This window comes from Urocitellus parryii, chromosome 15 (assembly GCF_045843805.1).
Source record: "Urocitellus parryii isolate mUroPar1 chromosome 15, mUroPar1.hap1, whole genome shotgun sequence".
In the NCBI taxonomy this organism is placed as follows: Eukaryota; Metazoa; Chordata; class Mammalia; order Rodentia; family Sciuridae; genus Urocitellus; species Urocitellus parryii.
Window position 1 is genome coordinate 43,765,152 of NC_135545.1, and position 24,832 is coordinate 43,789,983.

At 41.5% G+C, this 24,832-nt stretch overlaps 3 protein-coding genes across 6 annotated transcripts in view; 1 reads left to right on the top strand and 2 right to left on the bottom strand.

Annotated features, from left to right (window-relative positions):
- Nucleotides 1-58: 58 nt before the first annotated feature.
- Nucleotides 59-1,690, bottom strand: Derpc (DERPC proline and glycine rich nuclear protein). The gene has a single exon (XM_077792892.1). It carries the CDS (start codon nt 1,688-1,690, stop codon nt 68-70), a length of 1,623 nt encoding a protein of 540 aa, XP_077649018.1. The 3' UTR covers nt 59-67.
- On the bottom strand, nt 1,687-12,515 carry Chtf8 (chromosome transmission fidelity factor 8). Its single transcript, XM_026404475.2, has 4 exons — nt 12,428-12,515; nt 2,693-2,750; nt 2,318-2,435; nt 1,687-1,911 (listed from the first exon to the last, which is right to left on the bottom strand). Exons 2-4 carry the CDS (start codon nt 2,713-2,715, stop codon nt 1,687-1,689), a joined length of 366 nt encoding a protein of 121 aa, XP_026260260.1. The 5' UTR covers nt 2,716-2,750; nt 12,428-12,515.
- Nucleotides 12,516-12,560: 45 nt separating this feature from the next.
- Utp4 (UTP4 small subunit processome component) overlaps nt 12,561-24,832 on the top strand; it is a 28,903-nt gene continuing 16,631 nt past the window's right edge. The window contains exons 1-7 of one of the 4 annotated variants that reach the window (XM_026404478.2): nt 12,566-12,633; nt 12,883-12,995; nt 13,391-13,551; nt 17,195-17,386; nt 18,416-18,500; nt 20,160-20,249; nt 24,193-24,404. In XM_026404478.2, the coding sequence (XP_026260263.1) occupies nt 13,393-13,551; nt 17,195-17,386; nt 18,416-18,500; nt 20,160-20,249; nt 24,193-24,404 (738 nt within the window). In that variant the 5' untranslated portion in view covers nt 12,566-12,633; nt 12,883-12,995; nt 13,391-13,392. The other 3 variants (XM_026404477.2, XM_026404476.2, XM_077792947.1) reach the window with 3 other exon arrangements.

Here is a 24,832-nt window from a genome sequence, read left to right on the forward strand (position 1 = left end):
AAGAGATAGTCCCTAACCAAAACCACAGTGCCTGGAAAACAAAGTGGTCCTGGAGAGAAAGTGGTGTTTAAGGGGGTAACATTCCATTTGGGTACATTGCAGCCATTGGACCACCTGGTCTGGGGAAAGCAGCTGGGTTTGTGCCAGGGAGGCTCCCCACTCTAGGAAATGGGACCAAATTCTTACCTGCAGGGCCATTCATCCTTGGAAAAGAGGCTGGGTTTAGACCCAGGGTCCCAGTTGGCCTTGCAAAAGGAGCTGGGTTGATACCTACAGGGCCTGCTGGAGAAGAACCCAAGGGCCCAGCAGCTGACCTGGGGAAAGCAACTTGACCTGGGCCTAATGGACCAGTAGATCTTGGGAAGGCAGCTGGACTTGGACCCTGAAGGCCAGTGGCCCTTGGGAAGTTGGCTGGGTTGGGGCCAAGTGGCCCAGAGGCTCTTGGGAAAATTGCAGGACTTGAGCCCTGGAGGCCAGCAGACCTTTGGAAGGTACCTGGGTTGGAAGCCAATGTCCCAGAAGACTGAGAGAAGGCAGTTGGGTTCAGTCCCCCTGAACCTGTTCCCCTTGGAAAGGGACTGGCATTTACTCCCATTGGGCCACCTGGCCTTGAAAAATGAGCTGAATTAGGGCCTATAGGGCCAGGAGCCCTTGACATGGGAGATGGATTTGGCCCTGGGAGGCCAATTCCACGAGAGCTAGGACCCATGTTTGGGCCTACAGGGCCAGGCACTCTTGCCATGGTGGATGGGCTTGCACCCATGTTTCCAGAAGCCTGTGAGAAAGAAGCTGAATTTGCTCCTAAAAGACCTGCTGCTCTTAGAATGGGGGCAAGATCTAGGCCTTGAGGTCCAGCCATTCTTAAGTTAAGACTAGATCCTGTACCCAAAAGGCCACCTGTTCTGGTGTCTATATTTGGGCCTTGGCCTAGGCCACCAGCCCTTGGGTTAGGACCAAGACCTGGACCCATGCCACTTGTTCGTGGGTTGGGCCCAAGGCTTGGGCCTGGAAACATACCTGACCTAGGGGCAGGATTTGTACCTAAAAAGCCTGATCTCAGATTGGGACTTGGTCCAGGACCAAGGCTAACTGGCCTAGGATTGGGAGGACCATTCCCAGAAGGTAACAAGCCACCTGCTCTCAGGTTGGGTACAGATCCAGGGCCTAAGGAGCCACCACTTCTAGGGTCAGGACTTGCTCCCAGGAGACCACCTGCTCTTGGGTTAGACATAGGACCTGGGCCTGGGAGACCTCCTAACCTGGGGTTAGACATAGGCCCTGGGCCTGGGAGTGCCCCTGTTCTAGGGTTCAGAGTTGGTCCTGGTCCTGGGCCCAAGAGGCCACTGGGCCTTGGAAAAGAAACTGCGCCTGTGCCAGCAGGATTCATCCCTCTTGGAAAAGAAGCCATGCTTGGGTCACGAGCACCAGCAGGGAAAGGTGCTGGATTTGATGCCAATGGGCCTGATGAAGATGGAAAAGGAGATGGGTTCCTTGGAAACGGGGCCAGATTCCCACCAAGAGAACCAGTTGCCATAAGGAAAGGATCCGAGTTCACACCCAGTGGGTGGCCTGCGTTCAGAATAGGACCCCCCTGTGGTCCCAGGGAACCGTCGAGCCGTCCTCGAGGTGGCAGTGGAGCACGAGTCCAAGGAGTTGGCCGCTCTCTAGGGAAAATCCGGGGTTCTTTCATACTTTCTTGGGGATGTTGGTGATAATGGGCTTGGGGCGGGTTTTGAAAAGGATCTTGTTTTTGATGAGTGCCGTCACCAGGTACCGGGTGCCAGTCTCGTGGCTAAGCTCATCATAGTCCTGCTCCCCAGGAGCGTGTTTGACAAGGACCGCAAAAGGTTTCTCCAGATGGATGATTTTCCCATACAGGATATGATGTCCCACGATCAGCACAGGGATTCCCTTAGGCAGAACAAGAATGAGATGCCTGAGGTTCAGGGCAAGGCCATTCAACTCTGGTGCCTTTTAAAGCTGCTCTTGGCAGACAATGCCAGCACCTCTATTCCCTGGTCTGGCTCTACCACTGTTGATCAGCCACAGTGGATGACCCACCCTTATCCCCTTTTTATTTCTTTTTAGCCCCATGTAGGAGAATTTCTACTTTCAGAAATGTTACCTTTCTAGAAAACCCAAAGCTAAATTTCCCTGTTACTGCAGAGGTGGGGGAAGAACAAGCAGATAGCTCTGCAGATTAGCTAGATCTTGAATAACAAACCTGAGGGCAGTCCTCACTTTGGATCCTGGGAGCACCACCTTGGTGTAGCTCGCTTTCCTGAGGCATTAAGCAGGGAAAGAAAAGCCCCCTCACCTCAGTGGTGTAATGTAGGTCTCCCAGGAGGTTTCCAGCTAATCCAGTGCTGTAGCGAGCCTCGATCTCCCCCTGTAGCTCCATCAGCACCCATTCTGCCAGGCCTCCAGCCCCCGCACTGCAAGCAAAGGGCTGGCGGTTACAATATTTTTGAGGGGTGAAGGATGAGTAGTGTCCTACACCACCATTCAAGGCCCAAAGAGACTCTGTTGAGCACAAGTTCTTGGGAAACTGGGCAGTGCTAGGCACTCAACTATAGATGTGAATGCAAACATCAATGCAAGATGCACCTGAGGACCCTGATTCTTCCAGAAAGACATGAAACCTATATAGCCGTAATTATTCAAGCTAAGTAAAACCTCAAAATGTACTCACCTGGAAATAACAATCTGCACCATGAGCTTTCCTTCTTTAAAAAGCAACTGAAAATAAACTGTAGAGAAAAACAGAAAAAAAAAATATTTAGGAAAAAAATGATAGTCAATGACAAAATGACAGCTAGTATTTACCACTTATTTATTAGGTAGGCATTTTCTAATGCTTTAAACACATTACTCTGTTCCATACCAATGCCATAAAAGGTAAGTTTCTGTACACTCAGACAAGGTTGCTGGAGATCATCAACAGCAACCTTTGATATGGCTCAGTGGTAAAGGCCCTGGGTTCAATCTTAAAAACACACACACACACACACACACACACACACACACACACACACACACACATCACTGTCAACTACAGAATGGAAAAATAATAGGTATCACAATTGTGCTCAAGGTTGCAAAGCTACTAAGTCAAACAGAATATGAACCCAGGATACACACCACAGAGACCACTCTTGAATCTTGTTCACTTGCCTTTCTCAAGGATACTCTATTTTCTACTCTGCATGCCTCATTGGTGATAATATAAATGTCACATCGACCACTGGGTTACCTTTAATTTCTAGGTTGAGAGAGCCTTTCTTTAACTAAAAATCACAACTGGAAAAAGTCCTTCTGCCAAAACCAGTGAATGGTAAACTACTTTTTATCCCCCAATACTAGGTTTAGAACCCAGCGATGTTCTACCACTGAACTACATCCCCAAGCCTTTTTGAGACAGGGTCTTACTAAGTTGCCTGGGCTGGGCTTGAACTTATTATCCTCCCAAACTGCTGATATTACTGGCTACACACCACTGCATTTATGTTAGTAAGCTGACTTCTTTTATTTTTTGGTTGAGGGATTGAAACACAAGGGGGCTTAATTACTGAACCACATCCTCAGCCCTTTTTTACATTATATTTACAGACAGGGTCTTGCCAAGTTGCTGAGACTGGCTTTGAACTCATGACACTCCTGTCTCAGCCTCCCAAACTGCTGGGATTACACACATTTACACAGCACCCATGATGTTAAAGCTTTTTTTTTTTTTTAATATATTTTTAGTTGTAGATGGACACAATACATTTATTTTTCTTAAATTTACTGGTGCTGGGGATCAAACCCAGTGCCTCAAGTGTGCTAGGCAAGCACTCTACCACTGAGTTACAACCCCAGCCCTTGTAAAACTGATCTCTGATGTAACTTTTAACAAATGCTTTGGCCACCTTTCACTTAGATATAAAAATATTCCAATATTTACATACTTTCATTTTATATAATAGCACCACCTGGTGGCAAGTTTGGAGTACTCTACAAGATAAAGTTGGGACGGTTTTGCCTTAAGACAAATAGCTTCACTTGCACTTGTGAAGGGTTGAATTCACAGGGATTAAGGGGAAGAGGGACCAAAACTACAATCTCTAAATCTTTCAAATGTACATATGGAGTTTAGTGGAAGGTTATCAGTCCAGTGTTTATCAACTTGAGGGAAGTTAATAGGTATAATTGCTCAAACTCAGTAAGCACCTGATTAAAATACTAAACAGGTTAGTGTTTATCTTCATTTTGGATCTCCAGAGAAAGGGATACTGCCAATAGTCTTTTTGTTTTGTTTTTCATGCCAGGGATTGAATCAGTGAGCCACATCCCCAGACTTTTTTTGCATATATTGAGAGAGAGGGTCTTGCTGAGCTGCTTAGGGCCTCACTAAATTGCTAAGACTGGCTTTGAACTTGCAATCCCCCTGCCTCAGCCTCCAAAGCCACTGGGATTACAGGCATGTGCCACCATCCCCAGTTTGCCAGTAGTCCTTTAAAAAAAAAAAAAATCTTGGGCTGGGAATGTGGCTCAAGCGGTAGCGCGCTCACCTGGCATGCGTGCGGCCCGGGTTCGATCCTCAGCACCACATACCAACAAAGATGTTGTGTCCACCGAGAACTAAAAAATGGATATTAAAAATTCTCTCTCTCTCTCACTCTCTCTTTAAAAAAAAAAAAAAATTAAAAAAAAAATCTTTATTTTATTTGTTAATTTTCATGTGGTGCAAGCGCTCTACCACTGAGCTACAGCCCCAGCCCTTGCCAGTAGTCTTATGTGATGGGAGAACCCTTACTCTCAGAGCACCAAACATACTGGAAACATTGAAGATGGTTAATTCACTAGACTTCAAACAGAAATAGCAACTAACATGTTTTGAATTTTCATTACGGACCAGACTCTGTACGTATAGGTTGATAGTGTCACATTCAATAAGACAACTTTATGACATAAATCATATACCTAGGGGCTGGGGATGTGGCTCAAGCGGTAGTGTGCTCGCCTGGCATGCATGCGGCCCGGGTTCGATCCTCAGAACCACATACAAACAAAGATGTTGTGTCTGCCAAAAACTTAAAAATAAATACTAAAATTTTCTCTTCTCTCTCTCGCTCTTTAAAAAAAAAAAAAACAACTTCCTCCTGTCTCAGCATCCTAAGACCTGGAACTCAGGGCCTGTACCACAATGCCCAACTCTCAGATTTCTACATTGTGGGGAGCCATTTCTGACACATGATTGGGTGGCTCCCCTTAAGGGTCTGAGGCGTTCTGGCTGTGTCGGAACTTTTCCGGCCCTTTCCTGATGAGAGAGCCCATCCGTGTGAGGGTGTGCCTGACCACTGACCCCGGGGGGCCCAATCACTGACCCTGACCTTGGAGTGCAGTCCCCCCTCAACCTTCATTGGATGGAATTCTCCCCTGAATCTCTTGTTCCCCAATAAAAAGCTACTCCCAGGCGTGTTCAAACTCTCTCTCCTGCTAGCCCTGAGTAATCCTTGCTGCCCTACTGGGCGGTTAGAGGAGGGAACCAGAGAGGGGAGCCGTCTGGGACCTGGCAATATAAATAAGGTAACTGAGTCTGTGTGTTTTATTTCGATCTCTTCTAACTAACTTTTATGCCAAGAACCTCATTAATGAAACCATTGCGCAGGCCGCATGGTGGAGTACATCTTTTTGGTATTAGGGATTGAAACCTAGTGGCGCTTATCAACTGAGCCATATCTCAAGCCTTTTTTATTTTGAGACGGGATCTCACTAAGGCACGTAGGGCCTTGTTAAATTGCCAAGGCTAATCTTGAACTTGCAATCCTTCTGCCTTGGCCTCCAGAGTCGCTGGGATTACAGGTGTGTGCCTCCATGCCACATCCAACTCTCAGGTTTCTTGAAGCCAAAAGTGTAATAATTCAAAATAAGGCCTAAATTCAGATTCCAGCCTGTGAGCATGGATCTCTACAGTTTGATCACACACAAGTCATTTAATGACTATGGGGCTAACAACTAGATTGACTTACTGAACTACTGTGATGACCAAATTTAATGCATATAAAACTGCTTTAAGGACCCCAAGTTCTACTAAAAAAAAGTTATTATTTTTTAACAGAATGAAATAAGCAAATCAGCATTTTATCAAAATTTTGACTATTATCTAGAAAATGGTAGGTATATTAGCCATAAATCAAAAAAGACTTGATTTGATAATAGATTTTGGAGGCTTCTTATGAATAAGCTCTTGATGACTGATCATGCTGTATATTTTCCTTGATAAGTTATATTAAATAAGGTGGCTTAAGAGAATCAACAAGGTGTTCACATAGATAAATGTGTTGTGGGAAGCTCAGAGCAGGAGACAGAACCTATTTGCTATCAACCAAAATCAATTTTTACATCCTTTGGCCACATGCTTGAAACTGGTATGTGTGGACTGCTTAGGAGAGGTGGATACAAAAATATTTTAAGTATTTGTTCCCTGGGATAGGGTAGCAGTTGCATACCAATCTGTGAGGCTTCAATGAGTACTGAAGGAGAAAGCCCTGTCTATCAATACTGGCAGATAAGTAGCAACTCGCCTAAAAGAAATCAAGTTGACAAAAACTTGACTTATACTAGAACATCTGGGATGCTTCTGATTTACACATAAATGAAATGCAAACCCAGCTGATAGTCTAGCCACACTTACATAATGTATGTATACACAAGGGAGTACTAACCCAATTATTAAGAAATGTAGGGGAAGGCATCCATGTAATGAATTTAAAAATTCTATTTTAGTGCCTTAAAATACTCTACAACACCTGAATATTATTATTCCTTTTCTTGTGCCTTGAGACTTCCAGGCAATTGTCCTCATGGTGGGAGTAGGTCGGTATAGCTGCATATTGAGGATACATATGTTGGAGACAGCAGGGACTATAAATACGTATTTTAGGGTTCAGGTAATTTTAAAAGTGAGAGCTGGGCATGATGGTGAATACCTGTGATCTGAGCAACTCAAGAGGCTGATAACAGAAGAATTGGCCAACATGCGCAACTTAGTGAGATATTATCTGATGTATACCCAGAGGAATAAGTAGTGGTGCTCCTTTCATGTACAATGTGTCAAAATGCATTCTACTGTAATGTGTTAATTAGAACAAACAAATAAACAAATAAATAAGGCAGGGGGAAATAACTCAATGGTAAAGTGCCTTTTAGTTCAATACCCAGGATGGGGTGGGGGGTAAGAGATGATATGAGAACTTGCAGCTCAGTCTGTCCCCAGTCCCTTGAGAGTGGGCAACAAGCAAACAAACGGAAAACCAGTGGGGAAGAAGTATAATATAAATTGAACCATCCCTTATTCCCAAATTTGACAAGCTCCAAAATCCAAAACCTTTGTGTACGGTACCGGGGTGCTCTGCTGTAGGACTAAATCCTCATCCATTTTAAATTTTATTTTGAGATACAAGTCTCACTAAGCTATGGAGGCTGGCCTCCAACTTGGATCCTCCTGTTTCAGTCTTCCCAGTCGCTGGGATTATAGGCATGTGCTACTATGCCAGCTAAAATATGAAACTTTTTGAGGACAATGCTAGTACTCAAAAAAACTTCAAATTTCAGAGCCAAGCGCAATGGCACACAGCTGTCATCCCAGTAGCTCAGGAAGCTGATGCTGGAGGATTTCAAATTCAAAGCCAGTCCCAGCAACTTAGTTAGTCCCAAAGCAACTTAGCAAGACTCTGTCTCAAAATAAAAAAAGTAAAAAGGGTTGGGGATGTGGCTCCATGGTTAAGCACCATTGTCAGAAAAAAAAGTTTCAAATTTCAGAGCATTTGGGGTTCATATTAGGTATTTTCAACTAATAAAAGTCTATGTAAACATTCCCAAACCTGAAAAACTCCAAAATTTGAAACACTCTGGTCTAAGAATTTTGGACAAGAAATACTTAAATGTGTACAAGTCAAATCCTATTAGTAATAACAAATACAATAAAATATCTCTATGTAACAAATGGATTTCAAAGTCTTCAGTCTCAATGAGAAAACTAAAGCAATTTCTAGTTGTTTGGTTGAAGATTTGGCTTGTTTAGAAACTGCAGCTCTATCAAAAGCAACATTTGAAGGCAGTTTGAAGAACAGACTATGTATCCAATTGCAAAACTAAGAGTTAGTGGGAGAGCTTCCCCAGCAAGTCTCTTCAGAGGACAGTTCAATCCCAGATTTGACTAAAACCAATGGTTACAAACAATAATTCTAGTTTGATAAAGTAACTGTAGAGTAGTGGTAAATTTGTAATGTAGCTTTTCAAAAAGATCATTCAAACTCATCAGATTTCAGAGTGGTATCAGTCTCATAAACCATAACTAGAGTCCAGTCCTGGAGAGATGGGAAGGTATAGAGAAAATTAAACTCTTTCCCCTGCAATAAATTATGTCCACTTACTTCCAATATCATAAGACGTAAAAGAGTTTTCTACTTAATTTTTCTAGGCTAATAAATCAAACTACACTATAGCAAATACATAACTAGGTTTGTTCAAAATTTTTAATATTCTTCAATACTAAAAATTTTATTCTACATTCTTAAAGTTAGCCAGATGACTATCTCTGTAAAAAAAAAAATTAAAAAAAAATACTTCATACATTTTAATTCCTCAGTTTAAGGGAAAAAAAAAAAGAGTCCCCTTTTTTGGGCTTCTAGAAATGTAAATTAACGTGGAGGTAAAGCTTCTCTGTCCCTGAACAAATCAGAGCAACAAAGGAACCAGCATTCAAAGAACCAATCCAGACTCACAATACGAACCCTAACCAAAACCCAAAAGCTTGAATCAGACCAATTTGGGAATGTCTTCTTTGTACTTGGCTTCGTTCTAACTCTATTGGGAAGTAACTATCATCAAAAAATCTGATAAGTTGGGGCTGGGGATGTGGCTCAAGCGGTAGCGCGCTCGTCTGGCATGCGTGCAGCCTGGGTTCGATCCTCAGCACCACATACCAACAAAGATGTTGTGTCCGCCGAAAACTAAAAAATAAATATTAAAAATTCTCTTTAAAAAAAAAAAATCTGATAAGTCAAAACACTACCATAGGACTTATTGAGCAGTCCAGGCAGGGTATTAAAAATACAAAAGACAGGGCTGGCACTGGAGCTCAGTGGTCCAGCGCTTACCTAGCAAGTGTGAGGCACTGGGTTCGCTACTCAGCACCTCATAAAAATAAATAAATAAAAGGCACTGTGTCTATTTACGATACACACACACACACACACACACACACACAAGACAAAACAAAACTCATTTCACACACAGCAATTTTTCTGAACACTTAATGAATTCTCTCATTTTATCCTGACAACAACTCTATGGAATAGGAATGGTCTTGTCACTCCCTTTTACAGATGAGGAAAGAGGTTTAAAAAGCTGAAGTTCAGGCAAATGGTCACACACCCATAAGTGGCAGTTAGGATGTGGCCTCTAACTCCTCTTTCTTGTGCTACTTCTATAGAAGACCTGGTTGCTTTACAATTATTAGCCTCATTCTCACAGCATCTCTCACAAAATAGCAAATAAGTAACTTTATAACCTGCTACAGAAGTAGCTAAGACATCTATAGGATAGGCAGTTAAAAACAAGCTTAGCCAGGCAAGATAGCAAAAGTCTGTAATCCCAGCAGCTCTGAAGGCTGAGGCAGGAAGACCACCCAGTTCAAAGCTAGCCTCAGCAAAAGTGAGGCACTAAGCAACTTAATGAGCCCCTCTCTAAATACAAAATAGGGCTGGGGATGTGGCTCAGTGGTCAAGTGCCTCTGAGTTCAATCCCTCGTACCTAAAAAAAAAAAACAAAAAACAAGCTTGCTTTATCTTATCCAATATGTAGAGAAATTGATTTAATGCCACTTTCAGAATTCAAAACTTTGTCCTAAACCTCTGCTCATTAGTGTGAAGAAAAAGAAGATGGTAGAAGGACCTTCTATGCCATTGATTCATTTAACTTTTGACAAATCTCAATCATCTTATCCTTTGCTCTCTGAATAATTAAGTATTTGTTAAAAGATTGCTAACATCTGACTTTTGGGAAAAAACCTGATCAAAGATCCTCATAATGGTAATTGCTTCCAAAATAAAATTTGGCAGAAGTGTGCATCTAATTAAACATACAATTAGTAGAAAAATAAAGGGCTTTGACCCAATGATTTGACCTAAATACAAATAGAGCCAAATGTTTTATAAGTTCTCATTAGAACATTTCCAATCATTTTATGTTTATTTTTTGGTGTTTAGGACTGAACCCAGGACCTTGAGCCTGGTAAGCATGTGCTCTACCAATTTTAAATATGTGACACAAAATGCATCTGCAAATTGCCAAGCCAAGAGCACTTATTGAGCTTTTGTCTGGTCCCAGGGTCTACGTTTTGTTTAGGGATACAATATACTTGTCAGATCAACCTGAATGGTATGCCACCTATCCTAAGACAATGGATAATTTAACCTTGTAAATTTCTCTACCAATAGATTGGGCATAAAACCACCTATCTCTAAAGTATGTTGTAAGAATAAAATAATGGATGTACATCTTTCAGCACAATGCCCAACACAAAAGGTAAGTCTTTAGGGTCAAGCTATTGATTACCAGAATGAACTTGGCATTTTCTTGGTATGTCTAATAGAATGTCCTCACACTACAATATACAATTATGTTTTAATGTTTACAATGTTTTATAGGATGTTTACAAACATCCTATAAAAGCAGCAGGTCATCAGAATAAGATTGAGTTTACATTATAAGAACAACTCATACATTGCAGCCAGGTTCAGACTGCTTTAGAAAGTAATTTTTTTGGAAAGTAATTTCTTTGAATACCATGATTATTTTTTCTATGTGCCTTTGCACCAAATGAACAACTGAAAAAGTTTTTACATACAATTGAATACAGATTACCTTTATTAGCAGTGTTATTGTGGTTTTGTGACTGAAGGGACTGGTCTTAGTTTCCAAGGGGATATTGTCTCTTGACAGACTTATTATGTTACTAAGTCTAAAATCCTGTTTTTAAATGAGATGCTTGTTCCCTTCCAAAAAGGGACTATGGAGGATAGGTGGAACTGAATGCTTCCAAACTTTTCATTAGTGAAGAGTGTGTTCAAAAACATGTGCACATATTATGCATACACGTGGTACTTTGCCATCACATTTTAGGATTCCCACGTTGGAGGGAATCAATTACTGGTATTTGTAGACAATGGGTGAAAAAGATGGCTTCAGGCGATTTGAGTTACTCCAGTTTTCTCCATCTTCTGCTACTCTGCAGCCCCATCTCAACCTTTCCTCACCTTATTGCCACAATACCCTATCTCTCCCCAACCCCTTACTTTCTAGCCCACCATAGGGTTTTCCTCCAGATGGATTCTCCTCCCATTTCCCCCCACCTTTGCCACCCTTGGCCCCCTTCCACTCTTTCAACTAGAGCTACGAACATTTCCCTATTTCTAGTCCCGTCCACTTTCTGGAACTCCTCAATCCGCTCTCCCCCTCCTTCTCCAACCCGCTCCCAACTACCCCAGACTTTTACAGATCTGCCAACATGTTTAACCCCTTCACTTTCCAGCCACTGAAACTATTCTTCCCTTCCAGTTCCTTAAACTGTCTTCCTCTACACACCCCATTGGAGTGGTCTTCCTTATCATTCACCCTCTTCCCAAAGATTCCTTTTTAAAAGACCTTCCTCTACCACCCTCATTATCCAAAATGTTCATGAAATTCTAAGCTTCTCCAGGACCCCACCCCACTCATCTATCGGCTTCACTCCACCCACAAAAGAACCTGGAATTGCTCTCCAATCACCCTCCAATCTTCATCTCTTCCAACAGCCTCTCCAACCCACATGATTTAAAATGTCCCTTAGAACAAACCTCACAATTCTAGCACCCCCCCCCCGCCCCGCAAAGTCGCTATTCCCGCTACTTTCTGGGTTCAGGTTCCATTCCGCTCCAGCAAGCCTCGCGATCTAGGCTCCCTCCCGACCCGGGGAAGAGCCCCTTCCCGCACATACCTCGAGGTCCAGGCCCGCGCCGCCCCCTTCTCCGTCCTCCGCCCGCGCTAGGCCACCCTTTCCGCTCTTCTCCCGCTCCGCCCCGCTAGTTCCCTTCCTTCCTTCCCTCCCTCCGCCTTCCGTCTCCCCGCTGCTCCCTGCCCCCACATCTCTCGGCCCTCCCGCCCCCGGGCCCGGGTGGGTTCACCCCCACCTCTGTGCTGCCTCCCCGCTTCCCTCCCCTTGTCCTGCCGCCCCTCCCCCGCCCTGCCGCTCCCCGCCCCTCGGCTCGCCATTCTTCTCCCAGAGTCGCGCGCCCCGCCCGGCCCCGGCTCCCTAGCTTTCCGCTCCCTCGCGCCCTCGCCCCCGTCTCCGACTCGGGCTTCACTCCCCGCAGCCTCCCGCGCCCCCCGCCCGCGGCCTGACCTGCAATGGCGGCCGCCGAGCGCGGCGCCGCGCGGCCAACGGGCGACAACCGAACCTCCCGCCGCCGTCGCCGCCGCCGCGAGCACTGCCTGCGCACTTCCGGCCTCGAGCCGGGAGCATTTCCGGGGCAGAGCTTGAGAGCGCGCGCGCACGTGGGGCTGGGGCGGAGAGAGGCGAGCTCTGGGGCAGGCGGTCGTCCGGCCGCGGTGAGTCGGGGAAGGGGCGTGGGAAGAAGGTGTGAGAACCGAGTCCCGAGGGGTGCGGCCTGGGGGGGCCGACGCCCCGCAGAGCTCGCCAATTCCTTTGTCCGGAGGCGAGTGGTGACTACTTCGTAGACCCCGGGAGGAAAGGGAAGGGGTGGCGAAGACCTCGCACGCTCTTCAGACTGACTCTCTTGGCGCGGCCAGTGAAGGCCGAATGCTCCGTGCTCTACTTTTGGGTTTCTAACCTTGAAGGTGGATGAGAGAGGGGCGGACCTGATCCTGTCCCTGCCCTGGTCCTGTAGTTGACGGCTAGGTACCAGACCAGACAGCCAGAGTAAATCACCGAGTTCTGTCTCTTCCTCCCGGTAAGGAGCTCTGGGTTTCCCCTTAGCTATCAGCCCCACGTCACTACCTTAGTCGGGTCTGTGATTTGCCAACTCAGCATTCAGTAGAATTGGGGAGAGGGGCTTACTAAAATTCAGATTTTTAAACATCCCTCACTCCACCCTGAGAGGTTGGAATTCTGGAACTGTGAGCAGGGCCCTTTGGAGTTTATTTGCCGAAATCCTTATTCGAACTATCCTGAGCTTTCTGGAGATTGATAAGATTCTTGCATGGGGCGTGAAAGCATCATTAGATATTTAGGAATGAATTTCAGTGAGATTGAGTTGGAGCCTTCCATCCAAAACAGTAACAATACGAAACTGAATACATGTGACACTTAATGTTAAACAATAATTACTCTTTTTCCCCTTCCTAGGAATGGGTGAATTTAAGGTCCATCGAGTACGTTTCTTTAATTATGTACCACCAGGGATCCGTTGTGTGGCTTACAATAACCAGTCAAACAGATTGGCTGTTTCACGAACAGATGGCACTGTGGAAATTTATAACTTGTCAGCAAACTACTTTCAAGAGAAAGTAAGTCATTTGGGAGCCTGATTTGGTGTTTCTGATGTTAATTTTCTTCTTAAGTTCAATTCTACAACTTGTAAGTCTTATATTTAAAGAAATCAAATTATTTCCTACCCCTTGTGGTAGTTGTAGAACTTCAGAATTTCTATAATAATCATGATATTTATTGTCTGATAGAGAAGCTCAGAGTTTTGACCTGTGTGATATTGATTAGAAAGATTCTAACTAGGGCTGGGGTTGTGGCTCAGAGGTAGAGCCATCGCCTAGCATGTGCCAGGCACTGGGTTCAATCCTCAGCACCACATAAAAATAAAAAATAAAGATATTGTGTCCACCTATAACTAAAAAAGTATTTTAAAAAATAGATCCTACCTAGATTATTGGCATATCACTGCTTATCGTTTGGACACAGCTTTATTGGATCTTTTGGCCACAACAAGAAGGGAAATTGTGTGGACCATTGTAACTTGATAAGAAAATATTTCCTGCTGGTGGTGTCAGTACCTGTTTCATTGTCAATTTAGAAGAAATGAAACATTTAAATAAAAAACATATATATATATATTTTTTGTTGGACACAATATATTTTATCTATTTATTTTTGTGTGGTGCTGAGGAGCAAACCCAGGGCCTTGCATGTGCTAGGCAAGCGCTCTACTACTGAGCCACAACCCCAGCCCTCAAAAACTCTTTGATGACAGAAGTTGTGTTTCTAAGTTTAGCTGTCTGAGAGAATGTGGATTTAAATGCTATACTACATTTGGAAGTAAAGAATATTTAATTAGATAAAACATCCTTTGGATATATACTGAGATCTGTTAGGCAGCACTATTTTTTTTTTTTAAGGATACCAACTACTGATATTCTTCAGATGCAACATCTGATTCAATTCACAAGAGAACAGATGGGTGAATGAGTGGATTCAGTGTCCAGCAGCCTCTTTCCTGGAATTTAGACATCTGTAAATGTTTCTAAATGAATGAGTAGCAAGTACTGAGCATTAAGACATACATCAGAAACCCTTCCTTCCCAAAGCTCAGAGAAAAGTGGAAGAAAGATCAGTATATAGACAATTTCTGATTAATAACTAAAACCTTAGTGGAAAAGTACCTTACTCTGAGAGGAGGGTTAGGAAACCCCTGAGGAACTAATAGAAGTATAAAAATCGCCTCTCATTGCCAACCACAGATAGGTTACTTTCTACTGTGTGAAAATGTGCTCTGTGCACATTTGTTGCATCCTTGATTTTTTTCCATTTGTCATATATAACAAGTGTAATTATATGATTTGTGTATTTGTTTGGTGTCCTTCCCTGTTAAACTTCACATTTTGTAAGAATAGGAACCATGTTAGTTATGTTCATGACTAGTCCTATCATTTAGTAAATGACCCTCAATTTCTTTTTAAAAATTCATTCAGGGCTGGGTTGTGGCTCAGTGGTAGAGCCCTCACCTAGCACATGTGAGGCACTGGGTTCTATCCTCAGCACCACATAAAAATAAAAAAAGGTATTGTGTCCACCTACAACTAAAAAACAAATATATTTTTTTAATATTTATTTTTTAGTTTTCGGTGGACACAACATCTTTATTTTTTATTTTTATATGGTGCTGAGGATCGAACCCAGCGCCCTGCACATGCCAGGCAAGCGCGCTACTGCTTGAGCCACATCCCCAGTCCCTAAAAAACAAATATTTAAAAAGAAATTCATTCAGTAAAATGGCATGCGTGTGGCCCAGGTTCAATCCTCAGCACCACATACAAACAAAGATGTTCTGTCTGCCGAAAACTAAAAAAAATATATATATATTAAAAAATTCTCTCCCTCTCTCTCTCTCTCAAAAAAAAAAAAATTAAGCTTAGGAGCTAGGGATATAGCTCAGTTGGTAGAGAGCTTGCCTCACATACACAAGGCCCTGCGTTCAATCCCCAGCACCACCAAAAAAAAAAAAAAAAAAAAAAAAAAAAAAAATTAGCTGGGTGTGGTGGCAAATATCTGTGATCCTATTGACGATTCTATTGACTCTGGAGGCTGAAGCAGGAGAATTGCAAATTTGAGGTCAGCCTCACTAACATGGGCCCTAAGAACTTAGCAAGACCCCAGACCCCATCTTCATATATATATTTAAATTGTTAATGGACTTTTATTCACTTATTTGTATGTGGTGCTGAGAATTGAACCCAGTGCCTCACGTGTGCTAGGCAAGTGCGCTACCACTGAGCCACAACCCCAACCCCAAGACCCCATCTTAAAATAAAAAGTACAAAGGACCAGAGATGTGGCTCAGTGGTTAAACACTGCTGGGTTCAATCCCTAATACTCCCCTTCCCCCCAATTTAAGCTTAATGTAACTTTTTTTAAAAAACATTTATTTAGTTGTATATGAACACACGGTGTCTTTATATATTTTATGTGGTGCTGAAGATTGAACCCAGTACTTCATACATGTGAGGAGAGCACTTTACTTCTGAGCTACAGCCTTAGCACTTAATGTAACTTTTTTGTTTTATAAACGTTCCAGACAAAATACATTGTACAACTGTACAGTGTTTCTTTGTATCCTTATTTTATACATTTAAAAAAATTTTTTTTAAACATTTCTTTGGGCTAGGGTTGTAGCTCAGTGGTAGAGTGCTCACATTGCATGTATGAGGCACTGGGTTCAATCCCCAGTACCACATAAAAATAAAATGAAGATATTGTGTCCACTTAAAACTAAAAAATTAAAAAATAAAAAAACTGAGATATCTGGGCTGGGGTTGTGGCTCAGTGGTAGAGCACTTCCCTGGCATGTGTGAGGCACTGGGTTCGATCCTTAGCACCACATAAAAATAAAGGTATTGTGTTCACTTACAACTAAAAAAATTTTTTTTTAAAGAAAGAAACTGAGATATTTATTGTGTAGCATAGTTGTAACTGCCTATTGAAGAATAATTCAGAGAACCAATAGTCTAAAACAAGAAAACTGTTCATATGCATGCACGTTACAGTAAGACCATCACCCAATCAAGATAGTTGCATTCTTTTTAGGAAATTAGATACATTGAGTACAATTGAATACCTCAAACCAAACTTGAATATATTTTATTTTGAATCCCAGGTAGCTTAACTATTGAGCTGCATCCCTAGCTCCTTTTCATATTTTATCTAGAGACAGGGTCTCACTGAGTTACTCCCTAAGTCGCTGAGGCTGGCTTTGAATTCAATGACCAGCCTGCCTCAGCTTCCTGAGCTGCTGAGATTATAGGCGTGCACTGCCATGCCTGGCAAAAGAGTTTTATTGCACTAGTTCTAATTAAAAAAGAAGAAAGGGCTGGGGATGTGGCTCAAGCGGTAGCGCGCTCGCCTGGCTTGCGTGCGGCCCGGGTTCGCTCCTCAGCACCACATACAAACAATGATGTTCTGTCTGCCGGAAACTAAAAAATAAATATTTTTTTAAAAAGGAAGAATGAACGTTATACAGAGTAATTTTAAGTAACTACATTTGAACCTGATAAAAAGTCAAAATGCCTAATAGATGTGATCTTCTGATAGAACAAATCCCACGCTATTTATTTGTAGAGAAGTAATTTTCACCATGTTGCCTATACTCAATCAATGCTGATGACTGATGCATTTATCACAGGTTAAGTTCTGGTGTTTGTGTAGTTTTTCCCAGGTCATGAGTCTCGAGCTACAGAAGCTCTGTGTTGGGCAGAAGGACAGCGACTCTTTAGTGCTGGACTCAATGGAGAAATCCTTGAGTATGACTTACAGGCATTAAATGTCAAGTATGCCTTGGATGCCTTTGGAGGACCTATTTGGAGTATGACTGCCAGCCCCAGTGGCTCTCAACTTTTGGTCAGTAAGCAACTATTGGTAATTCAAACTGAGATTTCTCTTGTTCCTATTCTTAACTTTCTTCCCAATGTTCAGAAGGAGAGTAAAGTTATGTTATGGTACATAGTAACTAGAGTCTTAGCTGGGTCCCAGTAATACCAATTCCAATATTGGTATTTAATATTAAGAGTGAAAATTCCGTTGTCATCTTGCCTTCTTTTTGCTGCTAGTTTGGACCTCATTTCATTGGTAATTAAATAAGAGGGCTAAGTCTTTTCAGTATTTCCCAAGCTATGATCATTTTGAACAGGGAGATGTAGAGACTAGTTTTTGTTTTGGTGTGCTGTGTTTTATGAAAAATTTTGGTTTAGAATACAGCATAGTAGGGGGCTGGGGTTGTGGCTCAGTGGTAGAGTGCTCGCCTAGCATGCATGAGCACTGGGTTCGATCCTAAGCACCACATAACTGTAAAATAAAGATATTGTGTCTACCTAAAACTAAAAAATAAATATTAAAAAAGTTTTGGGAGGTTTTTCAGCAAGTTAACCTGTGTGACTGTATTTCAATTGTGTTTCTCAAAAATTTTGAGCATAATTGCCATTAGAACAGGTGTTTGCAGGGATTTAATTTTCTGTGGTGTCTATGGTTTTTTAAAATTTGCATTAGTTTGTATATTATCTTAAAATGCCTCCATTTAGATTATAAGGTTAGTAGGTCTTTTATTTAGGCTAATGTCTAAGAGATATGCTGTAAAATTCTACTTGTGTTGTATGTCAAATGCAGGAATTGGGCCATTGATTAGAACACTTAATATCACCTGGCTTTCTGGCTAGGATATGAAGACTGTCAGGAATTTACTGTCAGTTTTTAGATACTAATATATTTTTCTTTCACAGTCTTTTTTTTCTTTCAGGGAAAGTTATAGTTTTGGGTATCTATGTATTTATGGGTGTGTGTGTGTGTGTGTGTGTGTGTGTGTGTGTGTGTGTGTGTGTGTTCTATAAAATTATGTTTATTTTCTCTCTGTTTTCTACCTCTTTTTCCTAATAGGTTGGTTGTGAAGATGGATCTGTGAAATTATTTCAAATCACCCCAGACAACATCCACTTTGAAAGAAATTTTGATCGGCAGAAAAGTAAGGGTTGTTTTTGGTGGGACAGTGAATAGCCTTAACAAGAAGTTATGTTTCTGTGCCACTGGGGATGGGATATTTTCCCACAGCTGCAGGTAATATTTTAGCTGTATGCTAATTTTATCTCAGTACAGAGAATATACTAGAAACCATCCTGTTGTGTAGCATAATGAAGGAATGATACAGAAAACCAAAAAATCTAAAACAGGAAAACTAACACTTCTGTGGAAATCAATTTTTTAGCTATCACTTATTTTTGTGCTGTTTTACCAAATATGCGTAAGGTCTTGAAACTAAAATTTTATTATTATGAGTTGTGGTTCTCAATCCTAGTTGAATTGGATCAGCACTGACCTGAAGAGCAGAGATCAGGAAGCAGTTTTTGTAAAGGACTAGGTAGTAAATGTTTTGGCTTTGGTGGCTATTCACTGTCTGTCAACTCTGTCACTATAGCTTAAGAGCAGCCTGTAGTTAATACTTAAATGAATGAGCATGGCTGCCCCTGGTGAAACTTTGTTTATAAAAACCAGCAGTAGGGTGTAGTTGCTTATCCTCTTCTAGAGAATAGTAATTTTCTATGTAATCTGTGTCCATTAGTGATATTTATCCTCTGCTAATCAGATGTTTATTTTGTTTTTAGTATCTGTTAAGTGTTCTTTTTTAAATATCAAGGTGATACATGCTGCTCTTAAGAAATAATACACATTTAGCCTAATATGAAATAGAAAATGAGCATCTCATTCCACTCTGAAGGCAACATTTTTGAAACTAATCATCTAGACTTTTTTTTAATGTATTCATTTAAATAAGTGCATACAGAAGAGTTTTTGCACTTGTTTTTCTTCACTTGATAAATCACAGACATCCTTCTGTGTCAGCAATGTTAGTGTGCATGGCTTTTTATTTTACAGTGTTCCATAGTTTATTTAACCAAATCCCATTGATGGATATTTTTACTTATTTATTTTTATTTTTTTTTTACAACCAGTGCTGCAATGAAAATTTTTATATAGTCATGTGTTGATTAGCAATGGGAATGGGGGTTACATTTGCATCATTAGATAATGTCATGAACATTATGGTATGTGCTTTACATAAATTAAGATGGCTCTGATGTCACTAGAAAATATTGTTTTTAGTTGTAGATGGACATAATACCTTTATTTAATTTATTTATTTATTTAATGTGGTGCTAAAGATTGAACCCAGTGCCTCATGCGTGCTAGGCAAGCACTCTACCACTGAGCTACACTCTCAGCCGGCAATATAATCTTATAGGACTACCATTCTATATATGGTCTGTTGATCAAAATGGCATTATGCAGCACATGATGTAGACATATTTTTGAGCATTTATGTAAGTATTTCTTTTTGGTCAATTCGTAGTACAGTTAATTGGCCCCCAAAATAAGCACTTCTAAATTTTGTTAGTTTATTACTCCTCAATAGATTGTATTAATTTACACTTGCATCATTCATTATCTATTATTAAAGTATCAAATACTTCATTGTGAATCCCAGGCATTTTCTCATCTGTTGTCTGTTGGGAGTGTGATAGATGGGAGAGTGATGACTGTAGAACACTAGCCCTGAAGATCACTGTTATCTTTTGCTGTGTATTTATGTGTATGTCACTTTCTTTTTTATTGTACAAATCCCAAGGTCGCATCCTGAGTCTCAGCTGGCATCCCTCTGCTACCCACATTGCAGCTGGCTCCATAGACTACATTAGTGTATTTGATGTCAAATCAGGTGATTGTTTTTCTCAGTTCATTTGGGATGTGGGTTTTGTTTGTCAGGTTCACATGTCTGAGTTTCCAAAAGCGTAACTCCTTGTCATGCTTTCAGTGACCTTGATGGCCTAACTTCTCATTAACCTGAGATGGCACCTGGCACGGTGGTAATCCCAGTGACTTGGGAGGCTGTGGCAGGAGGATCAAAAGTCTAAGGACAGCCTCAGCAACTTAGCAAGACCTCGTTTCAAAATAAAAACTAAGGACTAGGCATGTAGATCAGAGGTAAAGTGCCCCTGAGTTCAATCCCCATTACCAAAAAAAAGAAAAGCAACCCCCCAAAAACAAAAAATAAGCAAAGTGAGACATCTACCAGGCATTTCACTCTTTTCTTGGATTATTATTGCTTTGCTGCTTAGCAGAATGCATTATTTTTTCATCATAAGAATTCCCAGTAAAATTCATCCGTAATGAATTCTACATTTAGTATAAATGATCAGTAGAATGCCTATTTATATATCCCAGTCTTTGGTAAAAATGGAATGTAAGGTCTTGGTTGCATACTTGGTGAGACATGAGATCAGAAAGGTAAAGATCCAGGATTTTTTTGTTCTTGGCCAGAAAAATTGGCTAATAGAATCTTAGTGATGACATTGACTTTACCTTGTTACATGGGCACATCTATACTCCCAAGATATGGAAGCAAAACATGTTTCCTTTTTCTTTTTCCTCAATACTTAAGTTCAAAAAACATTTTTTAACAGTTATATGAGCGTGTAGTCAAAATATTCAAGACTTACTACAAAAAAGTAGGAGACCCCCTATGTCCTTTCTCTCATTCCTCAGAGGCAACCACTGAGACTCTTGGCTGATTCTTTTGGTGTTTATGCTGTACGTAACATGCTTACAATGCTATATTTTGGTTTTTGGAGTTTTAACCATTATTTACTGACTTCTACAACTGAGCCCTCTTTTTCCACCCTTTTTTTTTTTTAAGAGAATTATAATATTTATTTTTTAGTTTTCGGCAGACACAGCATCTTTGTTTGTATGTGGTGCTGAGGATCGAACCCAGGCCGCATGCATGCCAGGCAAGCGCGCTACCGCTTGAGCCACATCCCCAGTCCCTCCACCCTTTTAGATACCCACATTTTCTCCTTATCTCCCCATATGCTTATGATGTAGCTTTGTTGAGATTAGTATTCAGTCAATGTGTTCGTAATTTTGACTGTATAGATACTACTCACATAGTAAACTACCTTTCCTTTCCTGTAGACTTTTTTTGCATAATATTCTTCCTCTCTGGCATTAAGAGTTTATCCTTGAATTCTTTCAGTTGTGAACTGAGAGTGCAACTTACTGGTACAGTACTTACCTAGCACATGTACTGGATTCAATCCCCAGTACAAAAAAAGCAAAAAAGTTTCAGATGGGGAAATTTAAGATCCAACACAGCTGGGATTTTTCTTTTCAGCTAATTTTGGGTTTTTTTGGAGGGGGGCGGATAGGGGGTATGGGGATTGAACTCAGGGGTGCTTTACCACTGAACTACATTACCAGCCTTTTTTAGAAAAAATTTTGAAATCGTCTTGCTAAGTTGCCAAGGCTGGCCTTGAACTTGTGGTCTCAACCTCTTGAGTTGCTGGGATTGCAGGCATTTGCCACCTTCCCGGCTACTTTTGTGTTCTTGATTGTATCTATCTTGGACCTTTTGATTTATTCTCATCTGTCTTAGCCACCATGAGATCTGAAACTTGATTTTTCACAGATTTTTTTTTGTTGTTGTTCCTTTTGCTTCTCCATTGGAGAGGATTCCCTGTTTCCACGTTAGGAAATATGATGCCATTCTGAGAGCTGATCCTTTATACATACGAACACTTGAGGTTGGGTTGTTTGTTTTCTGGGAACTTTTAGGGTATCTCCTTTATTTTTTTATTTTTATTTTTTTCCATGCTGGAGATTGAATCCAGGGCTTTGTGCATGTTAAGTAGGTACAGTAACACTGAGCTACCCTCATCCCCCTTTGTCCTTTTATCCTGAAATTTAATAATTATGCTTCAATATATAAGTTTGTCATCTTTACTATTTATTTTTGTGTACTAGGGATCAAACCCAGGAGTGTTCTACCACTGAATCACATCCTCAGCCCTTTTTAAATTTTGAGACAGTCTTGCTAAGTTGGCTGATATAGAACTTGTGATCCTCCTGTCTTGGCCCCACAAATATCCCTTCCGTGGTTGCTGAGATTACAGGTGTTTACCACCATATCTGGGGTCATCTTTATATTTTAATCCTTCTAGTGATTTTTTTTTTTTTTTTTTTTGGCAATGATAGGGATTAGATGTAGGGCCTCACATGCCAAGCAAGTGCTGTATCGCTGAGCCACTTCTCCAGCCCCTTGAGTGAATTTTTTGTTTAGCTATTTCCATTTCTTTTGTTTCATGAAAAAATAAACAGTTTTTAAATGGTGCTTGGGATTGAACCCAGGGCCTTGTGCATATTAGGCTACTCACTCTCTCTTTTTTTTTTTTTTTCTTGGTGCCAAGGATTAAACTCAGGGGCACTCGACTACTGAGCCACATCCCCAGCCCTATTTTGTATTTTATTTAGAGACAGGTTCTCACTGAGTTGTTTAGCATCTTGCTATTGCTGAGGTTGGCTTTGAACTCGCGATTCTCCTGTCTCAGCCTCCCAAGCCACTGGGATTACAAGCGTATGCCACTGCGCCCAGCATTAGGTTGACTCTCTACCACTGGTTGCATTTCAGCCCTGAATATTATTTTTTTGTAACATTCTCTTTTATTTTTACTACAAATGAACTCTTCTCTTTCTAAGGCTATTGATGATATTGTTTGTCAAGCATTCTTTACGCTTTCTGTTTCCTCATTTCATTTATTGTTGCTTCCATTAGTCCGTTTGGCCACTGCCTTACATATTTGAAGCTTTCTTGGGTTCCATTGTTCTCCTCTGCAACAGTGGGGCCTGCTGAGTGTTGGCTTCCCTAAAGGATGATCTGGCTGGGTTGTTGGGGGAACTTCTAAAATCAGGATCTTTAGATCTTTTCTCTTGAACCATTAATTATCCCCAGAAGGTTTTTTTGTTTGTTTGTGCTGGGGCTCAATCTAGGGCCTCATGCTTTCTGAACATGTGCTGTATGTACCACTGAGCAATTCCCCCAAACGTGGTTTTTCCTTCTCCTGCCTAGTGAGTATAGGCTTGGCTGTTAAGCATTCTGAGGAGAAGAAAACTGGTGTACTTGGCATTCAGTTAGAAATTAATGCTGTTTTTCAAACAATACTCCCCCTTTAGTTGTTCCCTATATCCCTCTTCAAAGAGTAAGTAACTCTCCAGACTTCTGCTGAGATGGAGTTTGGGCAGTTGCCTGGCTTCTCAGAATTCCACCAGCTTCTTAAATTTACTTTCAATCTATTGCTCCTTTGAGCATCTGCTTTCACCTCTGTGTTTAGAATGTCTAGAGTTCTCAATTTCTGAGAATTCTGTAGTAGAAATTAGATAGCTTCTTGGTTTTCCCATGGCTGAGTTGGGAAACTCAGTTGGGTCTTAGATTCCGGATTCTACTAAGTAAGTTACCATCCAGTCTGCTTTCTAGTTCCCCAAATTTTATCTACATTGCCTTCTCTCCCTTTCCCATGTGTGGAGTTTCAGGAAAGAGCACAGTGTAATATGTGTGTGCAGTGGGCCAGATTGAAGTGAATGTCCCATGTGTCTCTTTCCATTTCACCTTCCCAGAAGGGATTTGTGTTCTCTATCTTGCCCTCATTCTCCCTCCTCTCTCCCCTCTCCTCTTCAGGTAACCATTTTGAAGTTTCAAGGCTGGATTCACTATGGTTACTCTTTACTAGGTTCAGGCAACTAACTTATATCATGCCTGCCACAAATGGTTTTTGAAAACTGAAAGAGAAATGGGTTAAATCCAAAGGTGTGCTTTTTTTCTTTTTCAGGTAGCACTGTTCGTAAGATGATCGTGGACAGGCAGTACATGGGTGTGTCTAAGCGGAAGTGTATTGTATGGGGTGTGGCCTTTTTGTCCGATGGCACAGTCATAAGTGTGGACTCTGCTGGGAAAGTGCAGTTCTGGGACTCAGCTACTGGGACACTTGTCAAGAGCCATCTCATCTCAAATGCTGATGTGCAGTCCATTGCTGTAGCAGACGTGAGTAGGGTCCCAGTTTTGAGTAATTAATGTGTAGATGGAAGAGCTGTGGTATGAGTCAGTGACACACCCCAAACACTCTTGCATTATCTGGATGTTGAACTAGAAGAAGATGAGGTTGGGAAAATGCACCTGAAAACCCATACCATTTCTATGGTATCTAATGCTAGAAAATATTCTCTAAAAGATCAGCACAAGGTTTTCTTTAGGCACCCCTCTTTCCTAATTAATCTAGTCTGCTTGTAGATAGGTACAAGCAGCCTAGAAGAATCTTGAGAAGTACTGTTTCCTTTTGTACAACTGCTCTCATGCTTCCTGTTTATTTTGGGGCATTAGAAAACTGTGTAGTGCTGGGCATGGTGGTGCATGCCTCTAATCCCAGGGACTCCGGAGGCTGAGGCAGGACGATTGCAAGTTCAAGTCACTTT

Excerpts from the sequence above, each read along its gene's own strand:
- Derpc (XM_077792892.1), bottom strand. The coding sequence starts at position 1,690 with ATGAAAGAACCCCGGATTTTCCCTAGAGAGCGGCCAACTCCTTGGACT.
- Chtf8 (XM_026404475.2), bottom strand. The coding sequence starts at position 2,715 with ATGGTGCAGATTGTTATTTCCAG. Across the intron at positions 2,436-2,692 it reads GTGCAGATTGTTATTTCCAG|TGCGGGGGCTGGAGGCCTGG; the intron begins GTGAGTACATTT and ends CTTTGCTTGCAG. Across the intron at positions 1,912-2,317 it reads ACCTACATTACACCACTGAG|GGAATCCCTGTGCTGATCGT; the intron begins GTGAGGGGGCTT and ends GTTCTGCCTAAG.